The sequence below is a fragment of the Martes martes genome (genome assembly GCF_963455335.1).
Source record: "Martes martes genome assembly, chromosome: 4".
NCBI classification, from domain to species: Eukaryota; Metazoa; Chordata; class Mammalia; order Carnivora; family Mustelidae; genus Martes; species Martes martes.
This window is the reverse complement of record NC_137891.1, coordinates 38,443,072-38,463,000: the sequence shown is the minus strand read 5'-3', so window position 1 is coordinate 38,463,000 and position 19,929 is coordinate 38,443,072. Positions and strand designations below refer to the sequence as shown.

Here is a 19,929-nt window from a genome sequence, read left to right as displayed (position 1 = left end):
CCAATCATCCATCTCACCATTCAGGCTTGTGGAGGCTGGGGCTTTCTGAGAGGAGCTTCTCCCTTCCCATGCCCCATCCTGAGTATTAGAATGAAAAAAAGGGCATATTATAAAAGAAAGTTTAAACAGAGATGGGTTTTTTTTTTTTTTTAAATGGATTAATTCCTTGATCTGTCCTGACATGACCACTCAGTCTGGCTCATTCCTGCACAGACAGAGTTGCTCATCTCCCTGTGTTTCCCTCAGGGAAGGATATCTGCAAGTCGACCTACCACGGCTGCGAACACATTTGTGTTAATCGTGGCAACTCCTACATCTGCAAATGCTCAGAGGGATTTGTTCTAGCTGAGGATGGAAGACGGTGCAAGAGTAAGTGATCTGAACTGGGCTTTCTGCTTGAATTTGGCTTGGGAGCAGTCGCTCTTTGGAGTATTTTCAGGAAACAAATCCCTCACCTCTGCTTCTCCCTTAATGGAGCTTAACTGAGGCACCTGTGGAAAAACTTTTAGTTTTAGTTGACAGTAAGTTCATTATCTGCCAAAAGGCTGGAGTGATCTTAGACTGAATAAGCATATCTGGAATGAGAGAGGCAAGATTTGTCCTCTGCTCTTTACTGGGGAATTACATTCAGTCTGGGCATTGCATTTTAGGAAAAGAGAGATCTAAGTTTAAACATTAAAAAAAAAAAAATGCCTTCCAAAGTAGCAGAAAAAAATCTTAAGTAAAGTATTTAGTAATCTCAGAGTAGAGAAGACCTTTCTAAACATGACATGAAACATAGAAACCATTTTTACTTTTATTTTATGTTTTTAAGATTTTACTTATTTGTCAGATAGAGAGCGAGTACAAGCGGGGGAGCAGCAGGCAGAGGGAGAAGCAGGCTTCCCACTGAGCAAGGATCCTGATGGGGGACTCAGTCCCAGGACCCCGGGATCATGACCTGAGCCAAAGACAGATGCTTAACAACTGAGCCACTCAGGCATCCCAAAAACCATTTTTAAAAGGAATTTATTCATTATTTATTTGACAGACAGAGATCACAAGTAGGCAGAGAGGCAGGCAGAGAGGGGAGTGGGAAGCAGGCTTCCTGCTGAACAGAGAGTCCGACGCGGGGCTCGATCCTGGGACCCTGGGATCATGACCTGAGCCGAAGCCAGAGGCTTTTAACCCACTGAGCCACCCAAGTGCCCCCCAAAAACCATTTTTAAAAAAGAGAAAATGTCTACTAGGAGATTAAAGCTATGATATCTTTTTAAAAAATCTATTATCAGGGATCAAAAAGGTTGATTATTCCTTAGGTTGACAAAGGTATGTTGTAATAGACACTTAATACATTTATTGCTAGGTGTCTGAATCAGCCTTGAGGAAGGCAGTTTGGAAATTTTAAAAGGCAATTCCACATCTATTTGTATTATATAAATATATAGATACATACATATACACACACACATACATACACACATACATACACACACATACATACATATATCCTTTTGTAATGTTTAAATTCTGTTCCATGTGCATGCATTATTTTTTAGAAAAAAATATTTAAAGAAAAAGGACAATGACAAGCAAGATTTAAGAAGTTCAACACGATGTCAAATGAAAAAATAAAGGAAGAAACTGAGGATCTTTCTAGAAAAAGACTTGAGGTACCATTCAAATACCAAAGTGACAGTCACTTCATTGGTGATTTATATGACAGGGCTAGGGAAGGAGAGAACAGTGGGGAGAAACTGCAGCTCAGCATGAGGACAAAGACACTTTCAGGGAAGCTGTGTGATTAGTTGGTTAAGATCACGAACTTCGGGTCAGATAAACCTGGACTTCATACTTCCTGTGTGACCTTGGACAAATTATTTCCCTTCTCCAAGTCTCAGTTTCTTCATCTATAATATGAGGATGATGCCTCACAGAATTGTCCTGAGAATTAAAGGAGATCGTGTATTTAAAGGTGCTTAGCCCAATGCTGGCACATTACCAACCACTCGCCAAACAGTAGGTCCTGTCACGAGCAACAGCAGACATGTCCAGAGACAGGGCTTTAACAGGGAGGTAATGAGCTCTTCATCAGGAGAGGTGTTCAAGGCCAGGCTGAATGGCTACTGCGTAAGGATGTTATAAGGATGTAAGCAACAGGAGGGTGGCACTAATGACCTTCAAAAGTCTTGTCCAGCCCTGAAATGGGGGACCTCTTTGAAAATGAAGTTCCAAAGGCAACTCACAGCCCCACTTGCAGTCTCCTTGACTTAACCACGAAAAGAACGTGCCCAAGTATGGTTGGACAGCCCTCTGCAAACAAGTAGCCCCCAAGGAAGCTGTCATTCTTCCTGGGTCTGGGAGCAGAAGTCTGGTCCTTCTTGCCCTGAAGTTCTTCCACTCTCTCCAGCATCCTTCTCTCCTGGAGAAGCCTTTTGTGCCTTTCTCTCTGCATAGAGGCTGCAAGGACTGATGTTGTTCTGTAAGAAAAGAGTGTGTGGGGAAGAGGGGGAAACATACCTACTGCTGGAAAATTATTCCAGTATTTCTCTAGGCTGCTGGAGAGTTATGTGTGTGCCGCCTGAGTCTTAAATTTTTATTCTTTTGATTCAAGAACAGGCTATGAATGTAAATGAAGCGGAGACTTGGCCTTTTCCTCTTTTGCTAATAAACAATCAATAAGTTGAATAACAGGAACAAGCACTTAATGGGGTAAGAGGAGAATTCAGCCCCCAACAACACACACACACACACACACACACACACACACACACACGCATTAGCATATCCTTTGATTTTGTGTGTCCTTACTTGCTTGTATTATTGTGCTCCACTTTCCAAAATCAGACAACTGCTTGATACAGAAAAGAGAACGTTATATTGCATACTGTAGGCTGTTGGAAATGAGATCATTCATTTGGGATCTGTAAATTCTTTTATGCAGCCCTAAGTAACAAAAAGTCTGTCCACACCCAGATTGCCTAAGTATTCACACAGGGCTTTCCTGTCAGCCGTCCAAGTTGCCTGAAGAGCTTCCGTATAGAGAATTCCCAGTGAAGGGGCGCCTGGGTGGCTCAGTCGTTAAGCGTCTGCCTTTGGCTTGGGTCATGATCCCAGGGTCCTGGGATGGAGCCCCGCAATGGGCTTCCTGCTCAGTGGAGAGTCTTTTTCTCCCTCTCCCGCTCCCCTGTTTATGTTCCCTCTCTGTGTCTCTCTCTGTCAAATAAATACATTTTAAAAATCTTAAAAAAAAAAAAAAAAACAAACTCCCAGCGATGATTCATTTCTAAGTTTGAATGGGTCAGTGGGGTGTTTACAGGTATGGCACTCAAAGGGCACCCCCTCCTTCACTTATTCCGTCCACAAGCGTTTGCTGAACAACTATTGTGTGCCAGGTATGGGGGGAGAGAAATGAATGAGACATTGTCCTTGCTGAGGAGAAGCTGGCAGAGCAGAGAGAAGGACACATAACCAGGTAGCTGGTGGGCCGTGCGGAGGGCTAACTGACTCCACGGGGCTGGAAACCACGGTATGTCAGGGATTTTGCCTCCGTCCCTATTGCCATCCTGCTGTGCCTGCTGCCGGGCGTGAAGCAGGTGCTCAAGAAGCCAGTTTTTGTCGAATAAATTAGTAGTTAGGAAGACACAGAGAATAACGAATATCAGCTCAGTGACTAGGAAATTTCGCTGGAAGAGATGACGGATTTAAGAATTTAAGAATTTCCTTGTTGGCCGTCAGTCAGAATGCCAGCCCTGGGGTGATGTCACCCTCCTGGAGGGAAGTTGTAGGAATCTTTTGGGTGCTGTCAGACCCTACAGTGTACTCTACACACAGGCCCTCCCAGACTTGGCTGTCAGTGACCCAGAGTACCGTGTGGGCTCGGTTTCCCTGACAGTTTGTACCTCTGATGTGTGATTTTGCTTGTGAAGAATATTCTTTCTATCAGTTTAACAAGCCACCGGGAAGGCAAATGGGAAAATTAGCATGGCTTGTGACTCTCCCAGCCCCTTCTGTCCGCCCCGTGTCTGATCTGAGGAACCCAGGGGGTTCTCCGCCTCCCACTGAAGCACGCTTGTCTCCTACTCCAAGTGCGTTTTGACCCCTTGGCCATCTCGACTGTCCTTTCCTTCCTGTAGGATGCACTGAAGGCCCGATCGACCTGGTCTTTGTGATCGATGGATCCAAGAGCCTCGGAGAAGAGAATTTTGAGATTGTGAAGCAGTTTGTCACCGGCATCATAGATTCCCTGGCGGTGTCCCCGAAAGCCGCGCGAGTGGGGCTGCTCCAGTATTCCACGCAGGTCCGCACAGAGTTTACCCTGAGGAACTTCAACTCGGCTAAGGACATGAAGAAGGCCGTGGCCCACATGAAATACATGGGCAAGGGCTCCATGACGGGCCTGGCTCTGAAACACATGTTTGAGAGAAGTTTTACCCAAGTGGAAGGGGCCAGACCTCTCTCCACACGGGTGCCCAGAGTGGCCATTGTGTTCACGGATGGACGGGCTCAGGATGACGTCTCGGAGTGGGCCAGTAAAGCCCAGGCCAACGGTAATAAGGGGTGGAGGTGTGGTGCACGTCACTCAAGGGTCGGGGTTCTTAGATTCACTGGGTGGTCAGGCTGTGAGTGAGAGATGCCCTGAGCTTTGGGAGAGGCTGCCTGTAAAGCATGGATACACCTTTCCTGCACTGCCCCCTAGAGGCCATGATGGGACACCCACGTAGTCTACGCCTACCACACTGGAGTGGTCCCTGGCCATTTCCTGGCCAGTGTGGGACCTCCAGTGGACAGGAGCGACTCTGCACGCCTTATGATAGCCAACACCCTTGTGTTTGTAGGAGGCAAAAGTTAGCTTTTGAGAAAGTCAAAATGTTGGGAGAGAGCATGACTCAGTTGTTACTCGGGAAAGCAAAGCCTGTTCTCTGAGGTTTTCCAGATGATTGGAAGTTACTTTAGTTGTGCCTAGATGCAAAGTATGGTGGAGTAGCTGTGGCCCCCAAAAAAGGAAACCCAAAAGCTAGGATGGTTGGTAGAGCTAGAGGAAGACGAAGTGATTGGATTCCTTGGGGGAAATGAGAAAATTTGAGGTCTTGAAGCAGTTTGATTGAAAGCCACTTTGTTCAAGAACTTGTTGAGGGTACATTACTTTAGCAACTGCTGTAAGGGGGGAGAAGGTATGCAGACCAGGGCTTCGTCTCAGGTGTTATGGGCCTAGTACCTAGACTAGGCCTGGCACGTAGTCCATGTGTGACTAATACTTGAGAGTAAATGAACAAGGAGAGAAAGTACTAGCAATCCTATTAGTGGACTCCGTCCCTCCTCACAGAAAGGCTGGCTTTGTGATGGAAGCCATTTTATTGTTATTCTGTACCTCACGGATTGACACCTTTTTCTCTAGCCCAATAGAATAGTAGCCAAAAAAGTGTCCTGTTCTGAATCCTTTGAGTGGACTGTAAAAATAGCCTGAGAACACATATCAAACCCATGAACCCCTCTAGCCTGCATTTTTAAAGTGTACTAGGAGAAGTAGCTTGTTTCCAAAGACAGTATCTTGTCTCCTTTTATTTGCCTCATTGAGAGTGGTCTACCTTCCTCTTTCCCCCATTTAGATTTCCACCAATCACCCAAGGGCAGGTGGTAGGAGAAACTGATGTTTATTTGGTTCTAAAATCAACAAAATTTACCTGAAGTGACATCCTCTGATGAATTTAATTAATGAATTCAATATAATTCAAATGAATTATATTATGCATAGCTAATATAATTTTAAAATAGTAATTATCCTTTTTAGGAAGTTTGCATGAAGTCACTGGGCTCCCGGACAAATATGTTGAACTTGCCGATAGACCCTACACAGACTAAGAACAAGGCATAACTCTTGCCCCTTGGCTTAAAGAGCCATTTTTATGTGTATTTTTTTAATCCTGCCTAATGAATTAGCCAGAACAAGATATCAAGGCTAAAAAATGTTGAAAATGAAGGAGAATTTAAGTTCTTACTGTGTTTTGCTTTCAAGTGAAGCATATATGGAGGAAGGGAATTAATGATTTCTGTTGTTTAGAAAAGGTTTTGGAGCAATCTCATATCCCTCTTGATATCTAAGGTTGGTACTTGGGTTTATTCTTTCTGTCTGACATGGAGGATTTCCCGGGGTCTGCAGATTTTCCTTTTCAGCTCAGCACCTCCTCATAAGGCTTTGTCCTTTCAAGAGAAGTAGAAGAGAAGCTTCCCCTGCATGCCACCCCCCTCATCATTAAAGGTTCCTATCCTGTACCTTTGAGAAGTAAAAACTAGGTTAGAAGGTCATAAATTGACCTGCTTCTTAGAATTCTCCCTGAAGAGATTCCCATTTATAAGCCATAAGATACTGCTCTTTTCTACTTTATCCCCAAGGCTAATTCAGGCAGAAGTTGAAGATTTGTTCAATGACCTTGCCCAGAGCTGAGCAACAGGTTGGTGGTCTAGCTCCCAACTTCCCCTAGTGCCTCACCTTTCCCTCGTTGGAACCCCTTCTTTTGTTCATAAAAAGAAATAAAAATGGCAGAAAGATAAAGGGAGGTTGACCTGGACCCCTCAAGTCACACCACGTAACATGCACCCGGCTTTAGGTATGGTACACACAACTTCCAGACCCTGGGAACATAGCTCTAACTACCTTCTTCTTCATTTGCTCTGCAATGTAGGCATAACTATGTATGCTGTCGGGGTAGGAAAAGCTATTGAGGAAGAACTACAAGAGATTGCCTCTGAGCCCACGGACAAGCATCTCTTCTATGCCGAAGATTTCAGCACGATGGGAGAGATAAGTGAAAAACTAAAGAAGGGCATATGTGAAGGTACTGTAGTTGACCTCGAGGAGAGCAGCTATGAACGCTTGGAGGAACAATTCTCAACCTGTTCCTCCCAAGTGCTCAAAAGAGTGCCTCCCTGGTGTTTGGGGCCAGTAATGTCTGGAAACAGTATGCCCAAAAAGGGGAACAGGAGAGAATTCAGAATTCACAGCTAGCATTGCGTGAGCGCTTGCTCTGGGCTTGGCAGTGTGATCAATATTTTGACACAAGAGCACAGTTCATCCCCTCAAAAGCCCTCTAGAAACAAACATTGAGCTAAGACACAACCATTATACACCGCACAGAGCTGAGGCTCTGTGGACTGGAAAGGGAAGGTAATCCTTTCAAATATAAGGAACACCTTGCTGCAAGGAATGCTTCTTCCGTTTACAGAACACAAGCCTGCCCTTTAGAATCTCCCATTCTGTTCTGTCCCAGAGCTCTCTGTGCTGATCTCACTATGCCAGGACACTCACGTAGAACAGCTCTGCCCCGGCTCCCTACTCCTGTCCCAGGTTCTGTCACCAGTCAAACCCCAAGCTAAGTGATGCTTCACTCCTCTGAAGGAAAGAGCAACAAGAGGGAGGGGGATGGGGCGAGAAGGCCTTTCAAATTTCTAATACCCAGGAGAGAAGATTTCACCTCTAGGCTGTTTCCTTCCAGCTGAAATGCCTCTTAGAGGGGGTCCCCCTGCAGCTTTAGTCCTTGGCCAACGTGACCTCTTTTCCCACCCCAATTCTAGGCATGAAATTTTAAGTAAGATGCACTTAAGGGGTCCAGGTTTCTCTTATTAGAGAATGTCCTTAGTGTGGTCTTGGATTACTCTGGAAACCAATTGATTTTTGAAACTGGTGTTACCAAATAAAACCGAAACACCCTGGGTGACAGCAGGTAGGTGGGGAGTTGGTCTGGGACTTGTTTCCTAAGGAACACACACGCACACAGACGACTGTCACTGCCTTTGGTCATCTTTTCCCCCTCAGCTCTGGAAGACTCTGATGGAAGTCAGGACTCCCCAGCAGAGGAACTGCCAAAGAGGGTCCACCAGCCAACAGGTAAAATTCGGAAAAGCCAACAGGTAAATTTTAAAAAGCAGTGTTTCTAGAATTTTTGGTGGATGCTTCCACCATGATTTCCCCCAGACAAAAGTCATAGAGAAGTGACTCAGTAAGATTTGAATTATGCCAACTATGGCTTTTTTTCCTTGATCAGATAGGAAACATTTACTCTATACTTTAAGCCATATTTGGTAATAGCCTCTCTCTACTGACAGTCTTTGGCCACAGTATGTCCCAAAGTAGAGCTGTGTGCCACAGCTAGGAATACTAAGTACCTTACTCTGACCGCTGACGGCTGTTATAATCACAACCGCGTAAAGCAGGTTTGACTTCAGTTTTCTTTCTCTTTACAGAATCTGAGCCAGTCACCATAAATATCCGAGACCTACTTTCCTGTTCTAATTTTGCAGTGCAACACCAATATCTGTTTGAAGAAGACAATGTTTCACAGTCCACACAAAAACTTTTCCATTCAACAAAATCTCCAGGTAATTCCAAATACAGTATTGCTTCCAGTGGCTCGATACCAGCCTCTTAGCCTGCCAACAGACTCAGTCGCAAGGAGGAAAGGAAAGGAGGAAGTAGGAAATGGGAAAGGGGGAAAGAGAGGGGCTTAAGTAAAATGAGAACTAGAAAAATTAGCTGAAAGAAATGGGAGTAGCCTTCCCTGCAGTCCACACTAGCGGCAGCTCTCGGTGTTGGAAACCCATGCAGCCCTCTCCTGGAATTTACTGGATCTGGCTGCGTGGAAAAAGTTGAACATTTCTTTCATTTTGGTTTCTTCCCTATGCTGATTCAGTCCTATTATTATGCATCTGGGAAGTCTGGTGGGTTATAGAGGTGAGTGAACACTTTCCATGTGCTTTCTCAGGAAGTCCTTTGGAAGAAAAACATGATCAATGCAAATGCGAAAACCTTATCATGTTCCAGAACCTTGCAAATGAAGAAGTGAGAAAGTTAACACAACGCTATATCCTTTTCTAATACTGTGCTTGTCTGTGTGATATGAAGAATTTCACCAAACTTCACAGATACTATCTGTCGGTATGTATTAAATGAAGTCATTTCCATAAATCCATGAGTAGTGAACTCGTAGAAAGGCTTTTTTCTTAAGCAACCTGCTAGGTGTTTGAAGATCAAGGGCAAGCCAAGCTTCATGGCAAGCTTGGGTCAAGAACTCGGTTGCTCTCTGCCGTTCTAGGGTTCAGCATTTGAGGCCAGCCAGTCAGTACGCAAAGAGAAGACAGAGTTAAAATTTAACTCCCTCTCTGCTGGGAGGAAAAGGATCTGTACCAGGTCTGATGTCCATCAAAGGTATGGTAAGTCTCAGCAAAGAATGTAGAATGATGAAGTTTCAAACTCCCATCTAAATTCCGAACCTTTCCTTGGGCCCCAAGCCACACTGCAGCCAGCCACAGTTGGTAAGCATGCAGTTTCTAGAGGACTGGGGTTTTTTGTTTGTTTGGCAGCTGGGCTCTTTTATATCAGCACTCTAAGATGAAACATTTTATCAAGGGAACAGCAGACTCAATGATTCATTAAACCAATATTACACATAAAAGGAATGCTTTGAGATAATGGAGAAATGAGGATTCAGTGTTTTTGTATCGCCAGTTGTTCTGAACTTAAAATTACAGTAAGCTTACTAAAGCTGGCTCATCTCTATCTCAACATGCATCAACGAGCCTATAGGGAGAAGGTTGAATTCTGAACTCTCTCTTTGCCAATGGGTTTATATAATAAGGAACAGATGTAGCGATTCCCTTTCTGAAAGCTGGAAATCTGTTCCCCTAAGTAAAATCTGACAGTGGTTAATGTAGGTGATGAATCCAGGCTCTCATTCTGCCAGGGGGACTGGCGGAGGGTATTAAGGAGCTTACATGAAAACAAATGCTTGCTCTAATGCCCCTCGCCTCTCCCCTTTCCCACCACACGTCTGAGGGTCTGCCTCACCAGAGACTAAGGAAGTTATCTGTAAAAGAGCATAGGTCAGAAGTCTTCAATGCTGCTACCCTTTGGCCATTATCTGGCATCATGGGTGAAAACTCTCCCATCTCTTCACTCTTGTGACATCATCTCTTCTGAAAACCCAATTCTCTTTACTACATTCCCCAAATTGTCACTTCTGGCTCCTAAAGGTATGTTACGGCAAACTAATTTATAAGCAGCACAGGTGTGAGTAAAATTTAAAAACATTTTTTAAAGGGATGGCTTGGTTGATTAAGCCCCTGACTCTTGATTTTGACTCAGGTGATGATGTGAAGGTTGTGAGATTGAGCCCCACCTCAGGCTCTGTGTTGGAGGTGGAGCCTGCTTGGGATTCTCTCTTTCCCTCTCCCCCCCACCTCGCCCCATTCCCCCTCACACACATTCTCTCAAAAAAAAAAAAATAAAATAAAATAAAAAAAATTTTTTTTTTTTTGGTAACTGAACTACTTTGCTTTGATGTTGAAGTATTTAACCTGAAGGGAATTTGTAGTGTTTTTTTTTTTTTTTTTTTAAAGATTTTATTTATTTGGGGCGCCTGGGTAGCTCAGTGGGTTAAAGCCTCTGCCTTCGGCTCAGGTCATGATCCCAGGGTCCTGGGATTGAGCCCTGCATTGCATCGGGCTCTCTGTTCCACGGGGAGCCTGCTTCCCCCCCCCCTGCCTACTCGTGATCTCTGTCTGTCAAATAAATAAATAAATAAATAAATCTTTAAAAAAATTTTTGATTTTATTTGAGAGAGAACACAACCAGGCAAGAACAGCAGGCAGAGGGACAAGCAGGCTCCCCACTGAGCGGGGAGCCGAATCTGGGGCTTGACATGGGGCTTGATCCCAGGACCCTGGGATCATGACCTGAGCCGAAGGCAGACACTTAACTGATAGAGTCACCCAGATGCCCCAAGAGATTCATAGTCTTGATAGCATGCGTTAAATGGCTTACTATAAACCTTCAATCTGAGTTAAAAAGTTTTTCTAAATGGGGAAAACCAAAGGTTTGTATCTTTGAGGACAAATTTTTACGTAGCTACATCAAATTATATTTGATTGTAAATAAAAATAGACAATTCAGATTCCTCTTCCTTAATTTGAGATTTACTAGAAGAAATGACACAAAGGATGGAAGCCCTGGAAAACCGCCTGAGATACAGATGAAGATATGAAATGCGCTATGTATTTGTATGTCATTGTATCAAATGTTACAATGAAAGCAGCTTGAGCCCCAAAGCTCAGGCTATTAAGTCTAAAAAGTTGTAAAGTAAAACAGGACTAGTACTTAGAAAGCTGGTTTGCTATAGAACACAAAGGCAAAAGTACAATACTAACTTGTATAAATTTGAGAAAAAGTCCTTCAGAACCCTAAAATGAGATTATCAAGTGAGAATAAATAAGCTATGCAAGCTATTCTGTAACATACTGTGGACATGATTTGCTTTTGCCTTATCCTGCCTTAGTGTTGTGATCTCATTTGACTAAATTAGTTTGCAGTCTTACTTCTGTAGAACACTGGCCATAGAAGACTATTTTTTTGTATTGGACTTTTATCTTGATATATGTATATGGATGTATGCATAAATTCATAAAACATATGTACTTGAATAAGTTGGATTTTTTAATACAATATTAAAATTCACCACTTCAGAGAATGGTATTCTGCGTAAAATTCCTAGTTAACTTTAAATGCAAAGTATGGTTATGTGGGAAACGGTCAATATGCATTTGAAAAAAACCTCGACTCTCACTGGCAATCTGGAAAACCCAAGTTAAAACAAGTTGTACACTAGTGAAAATGCAAACAGGCGTCCTCTTTGGAGTATAATCTGTCAATACCTAGTAAAACTGAAAAGGCACACCAGCCTGCACTCTAGCAACTGCGCTCACAGGCATCTAACTAGAGGACTTCAGTACATACACACAAGGAGACCTGTACAAGAACGTTACTTGAGTTTATAAATCACCTGTTGAAAATAACCTAAATCATCATCAGAAAGGGAACTGATAAAATTATGATGTGATCCCTACCTCAGCAATACCATACAACATTTAAGAGGAAGGCCCTAGACTTACATGCATACGTATAAAACTCAAAGCTGAATTTTAAAAAACCAAAGGTAGGGGTGCCTGGGTGGCTCAGTGGGTTAAAGCCTCTGCCTTTGGCTCAGGTCATGATCCCGGGGCCCTGGGATCGAGCCCCGCATCTGGCTCTCTGCTCAGCAGGAAGCCTGCTTCCCCCTCTCTCTGCCTGCTTCTCTGCCTACTTGTGATGTCTCTGTCAAATAAATAAATAAATAAAATCTTTAAAATAAAAAAAAGCCAAAGGTAGGGGCACCTGAGTGGCTCAGTCAGTTGGGCATCTGACTCTTGGCTTCAGCTCAGGTCATGATCCATGATCTTGGGATCCTGGGATGGGTGTTAGTGTGGCTCCGTGTTCAGCGGGGAGTCTGCCTAGGGATTCCTTCTCCCTCTGCCCCCCCCATAACTCATGTGCTCTAAATCTCTAACCAAAAAAAAAGACCCCCCAAAATGACATCTTTCCCATGGAAGCTACTGTATGAGGCCAAGTGATACTTTTTTTTTTTTTTTTTTAATTTGACACAGAGAGAGAGATCACAAGTAGGCAGAGCAGCAGGCAGAGACAGAGGGGAAGCAGGCTCCCCGCCAAGCAGAGAGCCCGTCTCGGGGCTCAATCCTGGGACCCTGAGATCATGACCCGAGCCGAACACAGAGGCCCTAACCCACTGAGCCACCCAGGCGCCCCCAAGTGATACTTTTTAAACAGAACACTTTCAGTAAGCTTGTTTAAATATTTCAAGATGAGTGTTTTCATCAGAATGTCCTCCCAAAGGGCATTGTGGTAGAGTGAGAACATCTCCTAAGCTTCGATCTTATCTGAAAAATCATCTGATTTTCTCCAAATATAAAAGTTGCAATTCAAAGTATTAAGCCTTGTATTTGCATTTGAGTCACCCAATTGGTCCTGAACGGGCTTTCGCTAGTAAGTACTGACCTGGGTTGGCATTACCTTCTGAGATGTACTCCCAGTTAAGGCATTGCTTCCTTGGCTCAACTGTACTTCACTTTCTGTTGAGTCCCAGCTCCCCCTAGTGGCTCTAGACTGCACCCTCCCACCCCTTAACTCTTAGCTATTAAATACATTTCATCAGTTTTCAAGTTTCTTCATGTTGGGAAGAGTGCCTTCAAAGGAAACAAAGGCCTCCAACCAATCAAATTTACATATACATCCAAGATACTTGAAGATAGTCTAAAATCTGAAGTATTTCTCCCTTTTCCTTGTTTGGCTCTATGCAGGTCTTAGGTGTAAGTTTTGCATTCAGGTTTATTGTGGTGACCTTTACAAGCCTTGATTTCCTCATCTGTCAAATGGAATGAAGTATGATCTCACTGGATTGTCAAGAGAATTAAATGGCTTAATGTGTACATTACTTAGTAAAGTATCATTTTAGATACTCAATTATTAGCCATTGTGTTTTTACTCTTCAGCAGTCCATGATGTCTGACACAAAGATGGTAATTTATGTATATGTTGAGTGAATGAATGAATGCTTTACTTACCTTAGCTCAGGTACGTACGTACGCTCAGTACTTTGGCAGATTCCTACTCATTACGCTCAGTACGCTCAGGACTTTGGAAGATTCCTACTCCTTAATTCTCTTTTGAGGCAAACAGGTAGGAGGTAGTAAATTACAGTACATGTATAGATGCTCAAGGCCTACTATCAAAACAAGATGAAGATGAAATTCTGGCCTAGAAAGTCACAAGGCTATGAAAGAGAATTAAGTAAATGTTTAAGCCCTAAAAGTCATTATTCATCCTGGTGTTTGAACTCATGTGATACAGAGTTGAGTCTGTCCTGTAGGGCCTTCCTTAGTTTAGTGAGAAACAGGTGTGATTAATGCCATAAAAAAGGTTCTATGGTAACTCAGAGGCACCCAGTCTAGACTGGAAGAGGATACTGGGGTAGGCCTGGAAAAGGAGGGCAAAAGGAAAGCAGATGCCACGGCAGACAGGGGGAGCCCAAGTGTGAAGGGGCAGTCGGAAATAAGATATGAAAGCAAAGAGAATTGTTTTCCATGAACCAGATCTTCCAAAAGGCCCAACTAACTGCATTCGAGACCAGCCTAGGGTTTGGTTTCTTTTCCAAGTACGTTTTGCCCCTGCCATGATACCATACCAATTGCAGTTAACACACTCCACAATAACCAAACTCTTCTTTGGGACATTTCTATCTCCAGACCTAATAGGTAGCTCAGCACAAGTATGCAATAAATCCAATTGGCTGGAATTTCCTGCAATCTCCCGCATACTAGAGCTTCCCAGCCAAACACATTACTTTGATTATAATCAGAAAATAACATTTAAAAATACCAACTTAGACCTTCCCAGATCTTCCTGGCCAGTAGTATTTTCTCTAATTCTGGCAGCATTTTAATGGCACTTCTTCACAGCTGTCCTAAGCCAGAATGAGTGAGGTTTAAACTCCTTTTCTCTCAACTTTAAATTCCTTTCTTCCTAAACAAAAGTACACAAAAAACACAGATAAAGGCAAAAGCTCAATGACCTTATAGTGTAATATCACTATACAGAAGCCCCAAGAAATCACAAAATTATTTCCTAAAAGCCATCATTCTAAAATGCCTGCAGCCAAAAATCCTGCAACAGAATCATTACAAAGAAATGGTACACTGGTACCTGCGATATTGTATTCTCCAGAAACCACCCCTGAAGAAATTAAACTGTAACTTATCAATCTGGAGGGAAAAACCAATCCAAAATTAACCCAAATCACTGCAAGCTCAATTTCAAAGGCAAAATTTACGAAGTTAAGTAGAAAATAAGCACACAAACTTCCTTAACCCAAAGACAAACAGTTTTCACAACTGTTTAACAGACTAATAACACTAGAGGCCAGCAACAGTCTGACCAAGCAATTCTTTTCAAAGACAAACTTCAAACATCTTAAACCACCTTGGGCACACTAGTCTCTGGATATGAAAATATGAGCACTTCAGAACGTTTAACAGATTTCCACAGCTCTGTGGCTCTTAAACAGGAGATGCTACTTTGAAAACATGGGGTAACATTTCGGGTTATCATTACAACATGGGAAACCATGAGAAATATCCTGCAGTATCCAGTCCTCCACAACAAAGAACTGTCCCATGGAAAAACGTCAGTAGTGCTCCCAGATTGAGAAATACTAAGTAACTGAACAATCAGTAAGAAAACTAGTTAGTAACAGCTATTCTTCAAATTTTATCTACAACCTCGGATTAACTTCAGACACAAATTAAAATCATGCAGTATTAACTCATTCCCTTTCCTATACAAAATTGGGAATTTCACCCACCTGTGGTTGTTCCATAGCTATTAAAAAAGGACTCTTGTGATTCCAAGTTCAGTACATACTGGGACATGGACATTCTGTACAGTGTACTGATGGCATCCTCATCTCCTATGTCTCACTCATCTACTACCTGAACTGCCTAAGAGCTAAGATCTTTGATTAAGATCTTAAGTCCAAAAGACAAGGTTAATTCTGACACCATTGCAGCCCGAAAGCCCAGCACAGACTGTGTAGAGTATACTTTACCAGCAACATTTGACTCTGTAAATCAAGATATATTTTTTCCCAAATAACTCCTGAAAATGTCCCCAAGGAAATAAATGAGGGAAAAGGGTTCCAGTCAGACGTATTTGGAAGATATGGAATGCAGTTTCCCCAAAATCTGAACACCAAACACACTTCACAGTGTATCTTCTAGGAATAAAATATAAAACAAACTTTGGGCAACTGTGGACTTAGCACTTATTGAAGACCTGGGATTCTTCTGAAGCGCTCCAAGTACAGATCTTCTACCTCAACCATTGCACACCTGTAGGAAAAATCCTTCTTTACATTAAAGTTCAACAGAACTTTTCTCAGACACACAAAATTTTGGGAGGGGAGTACATATTTCATTTTATCCTCTCTGCTACTCAAATCTGTAGATTTAAGCCGGATTTACAAATTGCAATTCTGGTTAAATTCTACATATTGATCTTTGCTGCCTCTCAAACATTCTCAAATATAAAATGCCAATAGTATCAACACTTTAAAAAGACTGGAATCTTTAAAAAAATCTAGTAGAGGAAAGGACTCTGCACTCCCTTTACAAAAAGGAAAACAAACACTGGGACATATAGTTCTTAACCCAAAAGTCTTGCCACCACATCTAACTGCCTTATCCTCTCAAATCCTATCTTCAGAACGGTATGGAAACAAAAAGATATAAAGGAAAAAACTGCAACGAATACCGTGTTTTTAAAACAAGCTGTGGCCAGTTTTATTAAAGAAAAATTCTGCGTGATTTACTTTTCACCAGTCTGTTCTGGCATGCTTCTAATGATATCAGAATCACCTAAAAAAATAAAACACAATAGTTTTACAATTCATTTAATCACAAGTGGTAATCATCAAATTAGCAATGGTTAGCCTTAAAAGTTCTCACACTAGCTTTGCTGTCATTTCTCAAGATGATCAGATACCTAGTCATAGGCATTTCCCATATAAGATACATCGTTATCAATCAGACTTGGTTTATCACCAGCATTGATAAAACCAGACCTAGGGAAAGAACTAGGTCTGGGGACACATGCATGGTCTTAATATAGCGAATGTTTAGCCTGCCCTGATTATTACAAAATCAGAACAGCGAGAATATTCGCAATATTTTATGAATTAAAAACTTGTAAGTTCAAAATATAACATGATCTGTATTTGTAGGAACTTCTTTTCCTCAACTTAATTTTACCTATCTGTTCTTAAGCAGCCAGTAAGAATTTCTTTCTTCAACTATTTCACCTGAATACTCTCCCCATTTATAATTTCACCTTTACCAAGGTCCTAATTATGTAAGTGCTTCAAAACCAAATTCATTTCAAAGTAAAAAAAATTCATTTATAACAAGATCTATTATAATGTAATGATATTCATTATCAACTCTCTGTGAAATAAAACTACAGGATATCACTTGCTCTATCCAAATTCTCAATATCTGAACCTAGGAATCAGACATTGGTATAGCAAAGAATACCTGTAATTATATTATAAAGGAAAAAAATTATTCTGACTTTAAAAAACATACCTGGATCAATGATAGCCAGCGTGCATACTCTGTAGTATTTCCCACATGCTGTGCCCAATTCAATATTATTGCCACTGTAGTGATGGACACCAGTTTTGGCCAACATGGCATAGTATTCTATTTCAGATTTCCTTCAGAAACCAGAAGACAAGCAAATGAATACCGTCACAAATGACTGACAAATAAAACGTTACCACTTTCTTCATTAGTTTTAATGTTGGTAAGGCTTCCCAACAGTAACTAAACCAGTTGTTACTCTTTAAAAAAGTACCATATCCATTAGCCAAAACAAACCATCCTTTCCTTTGATCCCCTATAAGAAATGGGATCAGTAAGTATCAGCAAGTATCTTCAGCAAGAATCAAGTATCTTCTGAATATCTACATTTAACACTGTAACTCTGCTCATGGAAAAGAGAGTAAGATGTGAAATAAAAGTATTTACTTAACAATCACTAGTCACCAGACACTTAATATAATTCCAGGACAACATCTTAAGTTCCATTTTTTATAACTAATGAAGACATTCAGGCACAAAATAGTAAGTGAAGGTTCCAAATTCAAGCACATGTTGTCTTTAAAAGATAAGCTATTTCTGTTACTCTCTGGTGCTCTGAATCTTAGATGGGGAGTGATGTTACTTACACAAAGCTAACACTTCTTTGTCAACTGAGCAGGTGGACATCGAAGGTTTTACAAATCTGAAGAGTTCTAATAGAACAGCACCACTACTCAGATTATGGATCCGCAGACCAGCAGTAGCGGTAGTGCTTGTTAAAAATGCATGTCAGGTCCCATCCCAAACCCACAAAATCAGAACCAGCATTTAACAAGATGACCAGTAACTGTGCTGAGAAGCACATAGGAGGTTAAGCTTGAAGACCAAAAGGAGGTTAAGCCTGAAGACCAAACTATAGGATGGGATGGAGGATGGAGTACTCCAGGAAAGCCAATTATGTACTGACACCCTATATAAAATCCTGTGAGGTTATACATTACCACAGAAAAATCAACGTGCTGTAGGGAACTGCACAGCCCAAGTTTCTTTAACTTATTTTCCATACTAAGTACACTTTCCAAACAGTGAAGTCAAGCAAATACTTGGGGAACTAGGAAACTGCAGCTCCACCGCCTGCCTGAACTTTTATCGTATTAGCTGTTCTACACTATAACAAGTTCGAAAAATGGTTTTTAAAGAAATGACCAAAAAGGCAGGACACAAAACACATGGAAAAACAAGCATGAGTCTGTGCTTCCCTCAAACTTCTACGTTCTGTGGTTTTTACCCCTCTGCCACACTTTTTTTCCCCGAAGATAAGCTTACACAACGGGAGAACATGATGGGGCCAGCCCCAAACACCACTTAAGAAACCGTGAATTCTTCTCCAAGTGCTCGCTTGTAAAATTTTACATAAAACCGAGTTCATACTACCCAAACTGCCCATGGTTAAAACTCCTGGGTATTCACTCCGATCAATATACAGTGGGCGACCCACACCCTCAAGGTTCCTTCCATTACCTCAAGGCCGGGCAGTTGTTGGCGAGGATGACCAGCTTCGCTTTGCCATGTCTGATCATTTTCAGAGTCTGCTTGTACCCCAGCACGTATTTTCCACTTTTCATAACGAGCTGGAGCCTGGAGTTGATCGACTCCAGCGACTTTTTCTACAAAGCAAACATTTAACACGGACCTTAAGGCCTTGTTTTTGAACCATCTCAAACAGCATCCAGCTTTCTGGAAGCCGAGCCCTTTAATAAACCTCCTAGACAGTCTAGGGTCCTAAATCACTGAGAGAACCACTCGGCTTCCTCCTTGGCCCCTCCATGCCACCGGGCATGCTGTCTCCCCAGTGTGCTCGGATCTGCCCGCCCGGGGCCGAGACTCAGTCTTCCACGTGAATCGGCTTCCGGCCCCTGCGCGTTTCACTCACCGTCTTCTTTGCGGCCACCATCTTCCTGCCTTAGGTGCGGGACGGCCCCAACCTAGAACATACAGAGGACAGGACAGGAAGTTTAGGATCGCTGCTCCAAATGGCAACTCGCTGGGATCCCCACACTGCCTAAACCCGGGCCCCGCGCAGGCCACTCACCAAGAGCAGCCGCCAAAATGGCCGGGAGAGAGAAAGGAAAGAGCTCCCACAATGCAAAGCTCTTCACGGCCAAGCCGGGACGTCGGAACCGGAAGTGAGCCGCAGACGGAAGGGGCGGGCTAAAAGACCGCTGCCGCGCGGACTGCTGTTGATACAGGTCGCTGGAATGGCGTGGAGCTGCACGCTCCCTCTTCCTGCAGGTCCTGAAGTTGCGTTAGTGTGTTGCTGCGAGCTGCGGACTGAGGAACCGGGAACGTCAAACCGGGAGGGAGTTGGAGAAGCCGACTGAGAGTGAGGCGGGAGGGAACAGTGAGAAGGGGCGGCGGCGGCTGGACCATGGTCTTAGTGCGGCTGAGCTCGTCTATACCGAAGCCGCGTCTCTTGGGGAGGACTCCGGTGAGCCTCTGCTCCTGGGTCTACCTTCCTGCGTCAATTCCCCTCAGGCCGAAGCAGCTGTGTACCCTCTCCTGCCCTCGCCCAAGTTGCCGGCCTCTCGGAGAACGGTGGAGCCCCACGCAGACTTTCCCAAACTCACCTCTTTGAGTGGCGGTGTTAGCGCGATTTTATAAGCCGAATTTGCACAGAGAGCAATAAACAGACCTAATTTACAGATATTTTTGTTGTGAACATTGGACCTTGATATCAATGTCCAGTGACGGATCATTCAAAATAGCACGCACTGAGCGTCTCCCGCTAGTACCAAAAAAGTGTAAAATCGGACCAGTACCGGTAGGTAAGCCGTTATCGTGTGTCAACTTTTAGGAATATATCCTACAGAAACAATCACAATTTCTCAAAGTCATGTGAACAAGGATATTTATCTCAGCATTTAAAAAAAAGAT

At 42.9% G+C, this 19,929-nt stretch overlaps 2 protein-coding genes across 5 annotated transcripts in view; one reads left to right on the top strand and one right to left on the bottom strand.

Moving 5' to 3' along the window:
- The window catches only part of MATN2 (matrilin 2), a gene marked incomplete at both ends in the record, with an annotated part of 124,687 nt that extends 113,680 nt beyond the window's left edge, over nt 1–11,007 (top strand). For 2 of the 4 annotated variants that reach the window (XM_080802715.1, XM_080802712.1), the window contains 7 exons: nt 247–369; nt 4,116–4,529; nt 6,663–6,815; nt 7,793–7,864; nt 8,221–8,355; nt 8,739–8,840; nt 10,955–11,007. In XM_080802715.1, coding sequence (XP_080658841.1) covers nt 247–369; nt 4,116–4,529; nt 6,663–6,815; nt 7,793–7,864; nt 8,221–8,355; nt 8,739–8,840; nt 10,955–11,007 — 1,052 coding nt within the window. Of the gene's footprint in view, nt 1–246; nt 370–4,115; nt 4,530–6,662; nt 6,816–7,792; nt 7,865–8,220; nt 8,356–8,738; nt 10,245–10,954 lie in introns of those variants that run through there. The other 2 variants (XM_080802714.1, XM_080802713.1) reach the window with 2 other exon arrangements.
- Nucleotides 11,008–16,170: 5,163 nt separating this feature from the next.
- RPL30 (ribosomal protein L30) lies at nt 16,171–19,326 on the bottom strand. The gene is made up of 5 exons (XM_080802596.1): nt 19,088–19,326; nt 18,929–18,980; nt 18,517–18,662; nt 16,999–17,129; nt 16,171–16,272 (listed from the first exon to the last, which is right to left on the bottom strand). The coding sequence occupies exons 2-5, from the start codon at nt 18,947–18,949 to the stop codon at nt 16,223–16,225; spliced, it is 348 nt and encodes a 115-aa protein (XP_080658722.1). The 5' UTR covers nt 18,950–18,980; nt 19,088–19,326; the 3' UTR covers nt 16,171–16,222.
- Nucleotides 19,327–19,929: the final 603 nt, after the last annotated feature.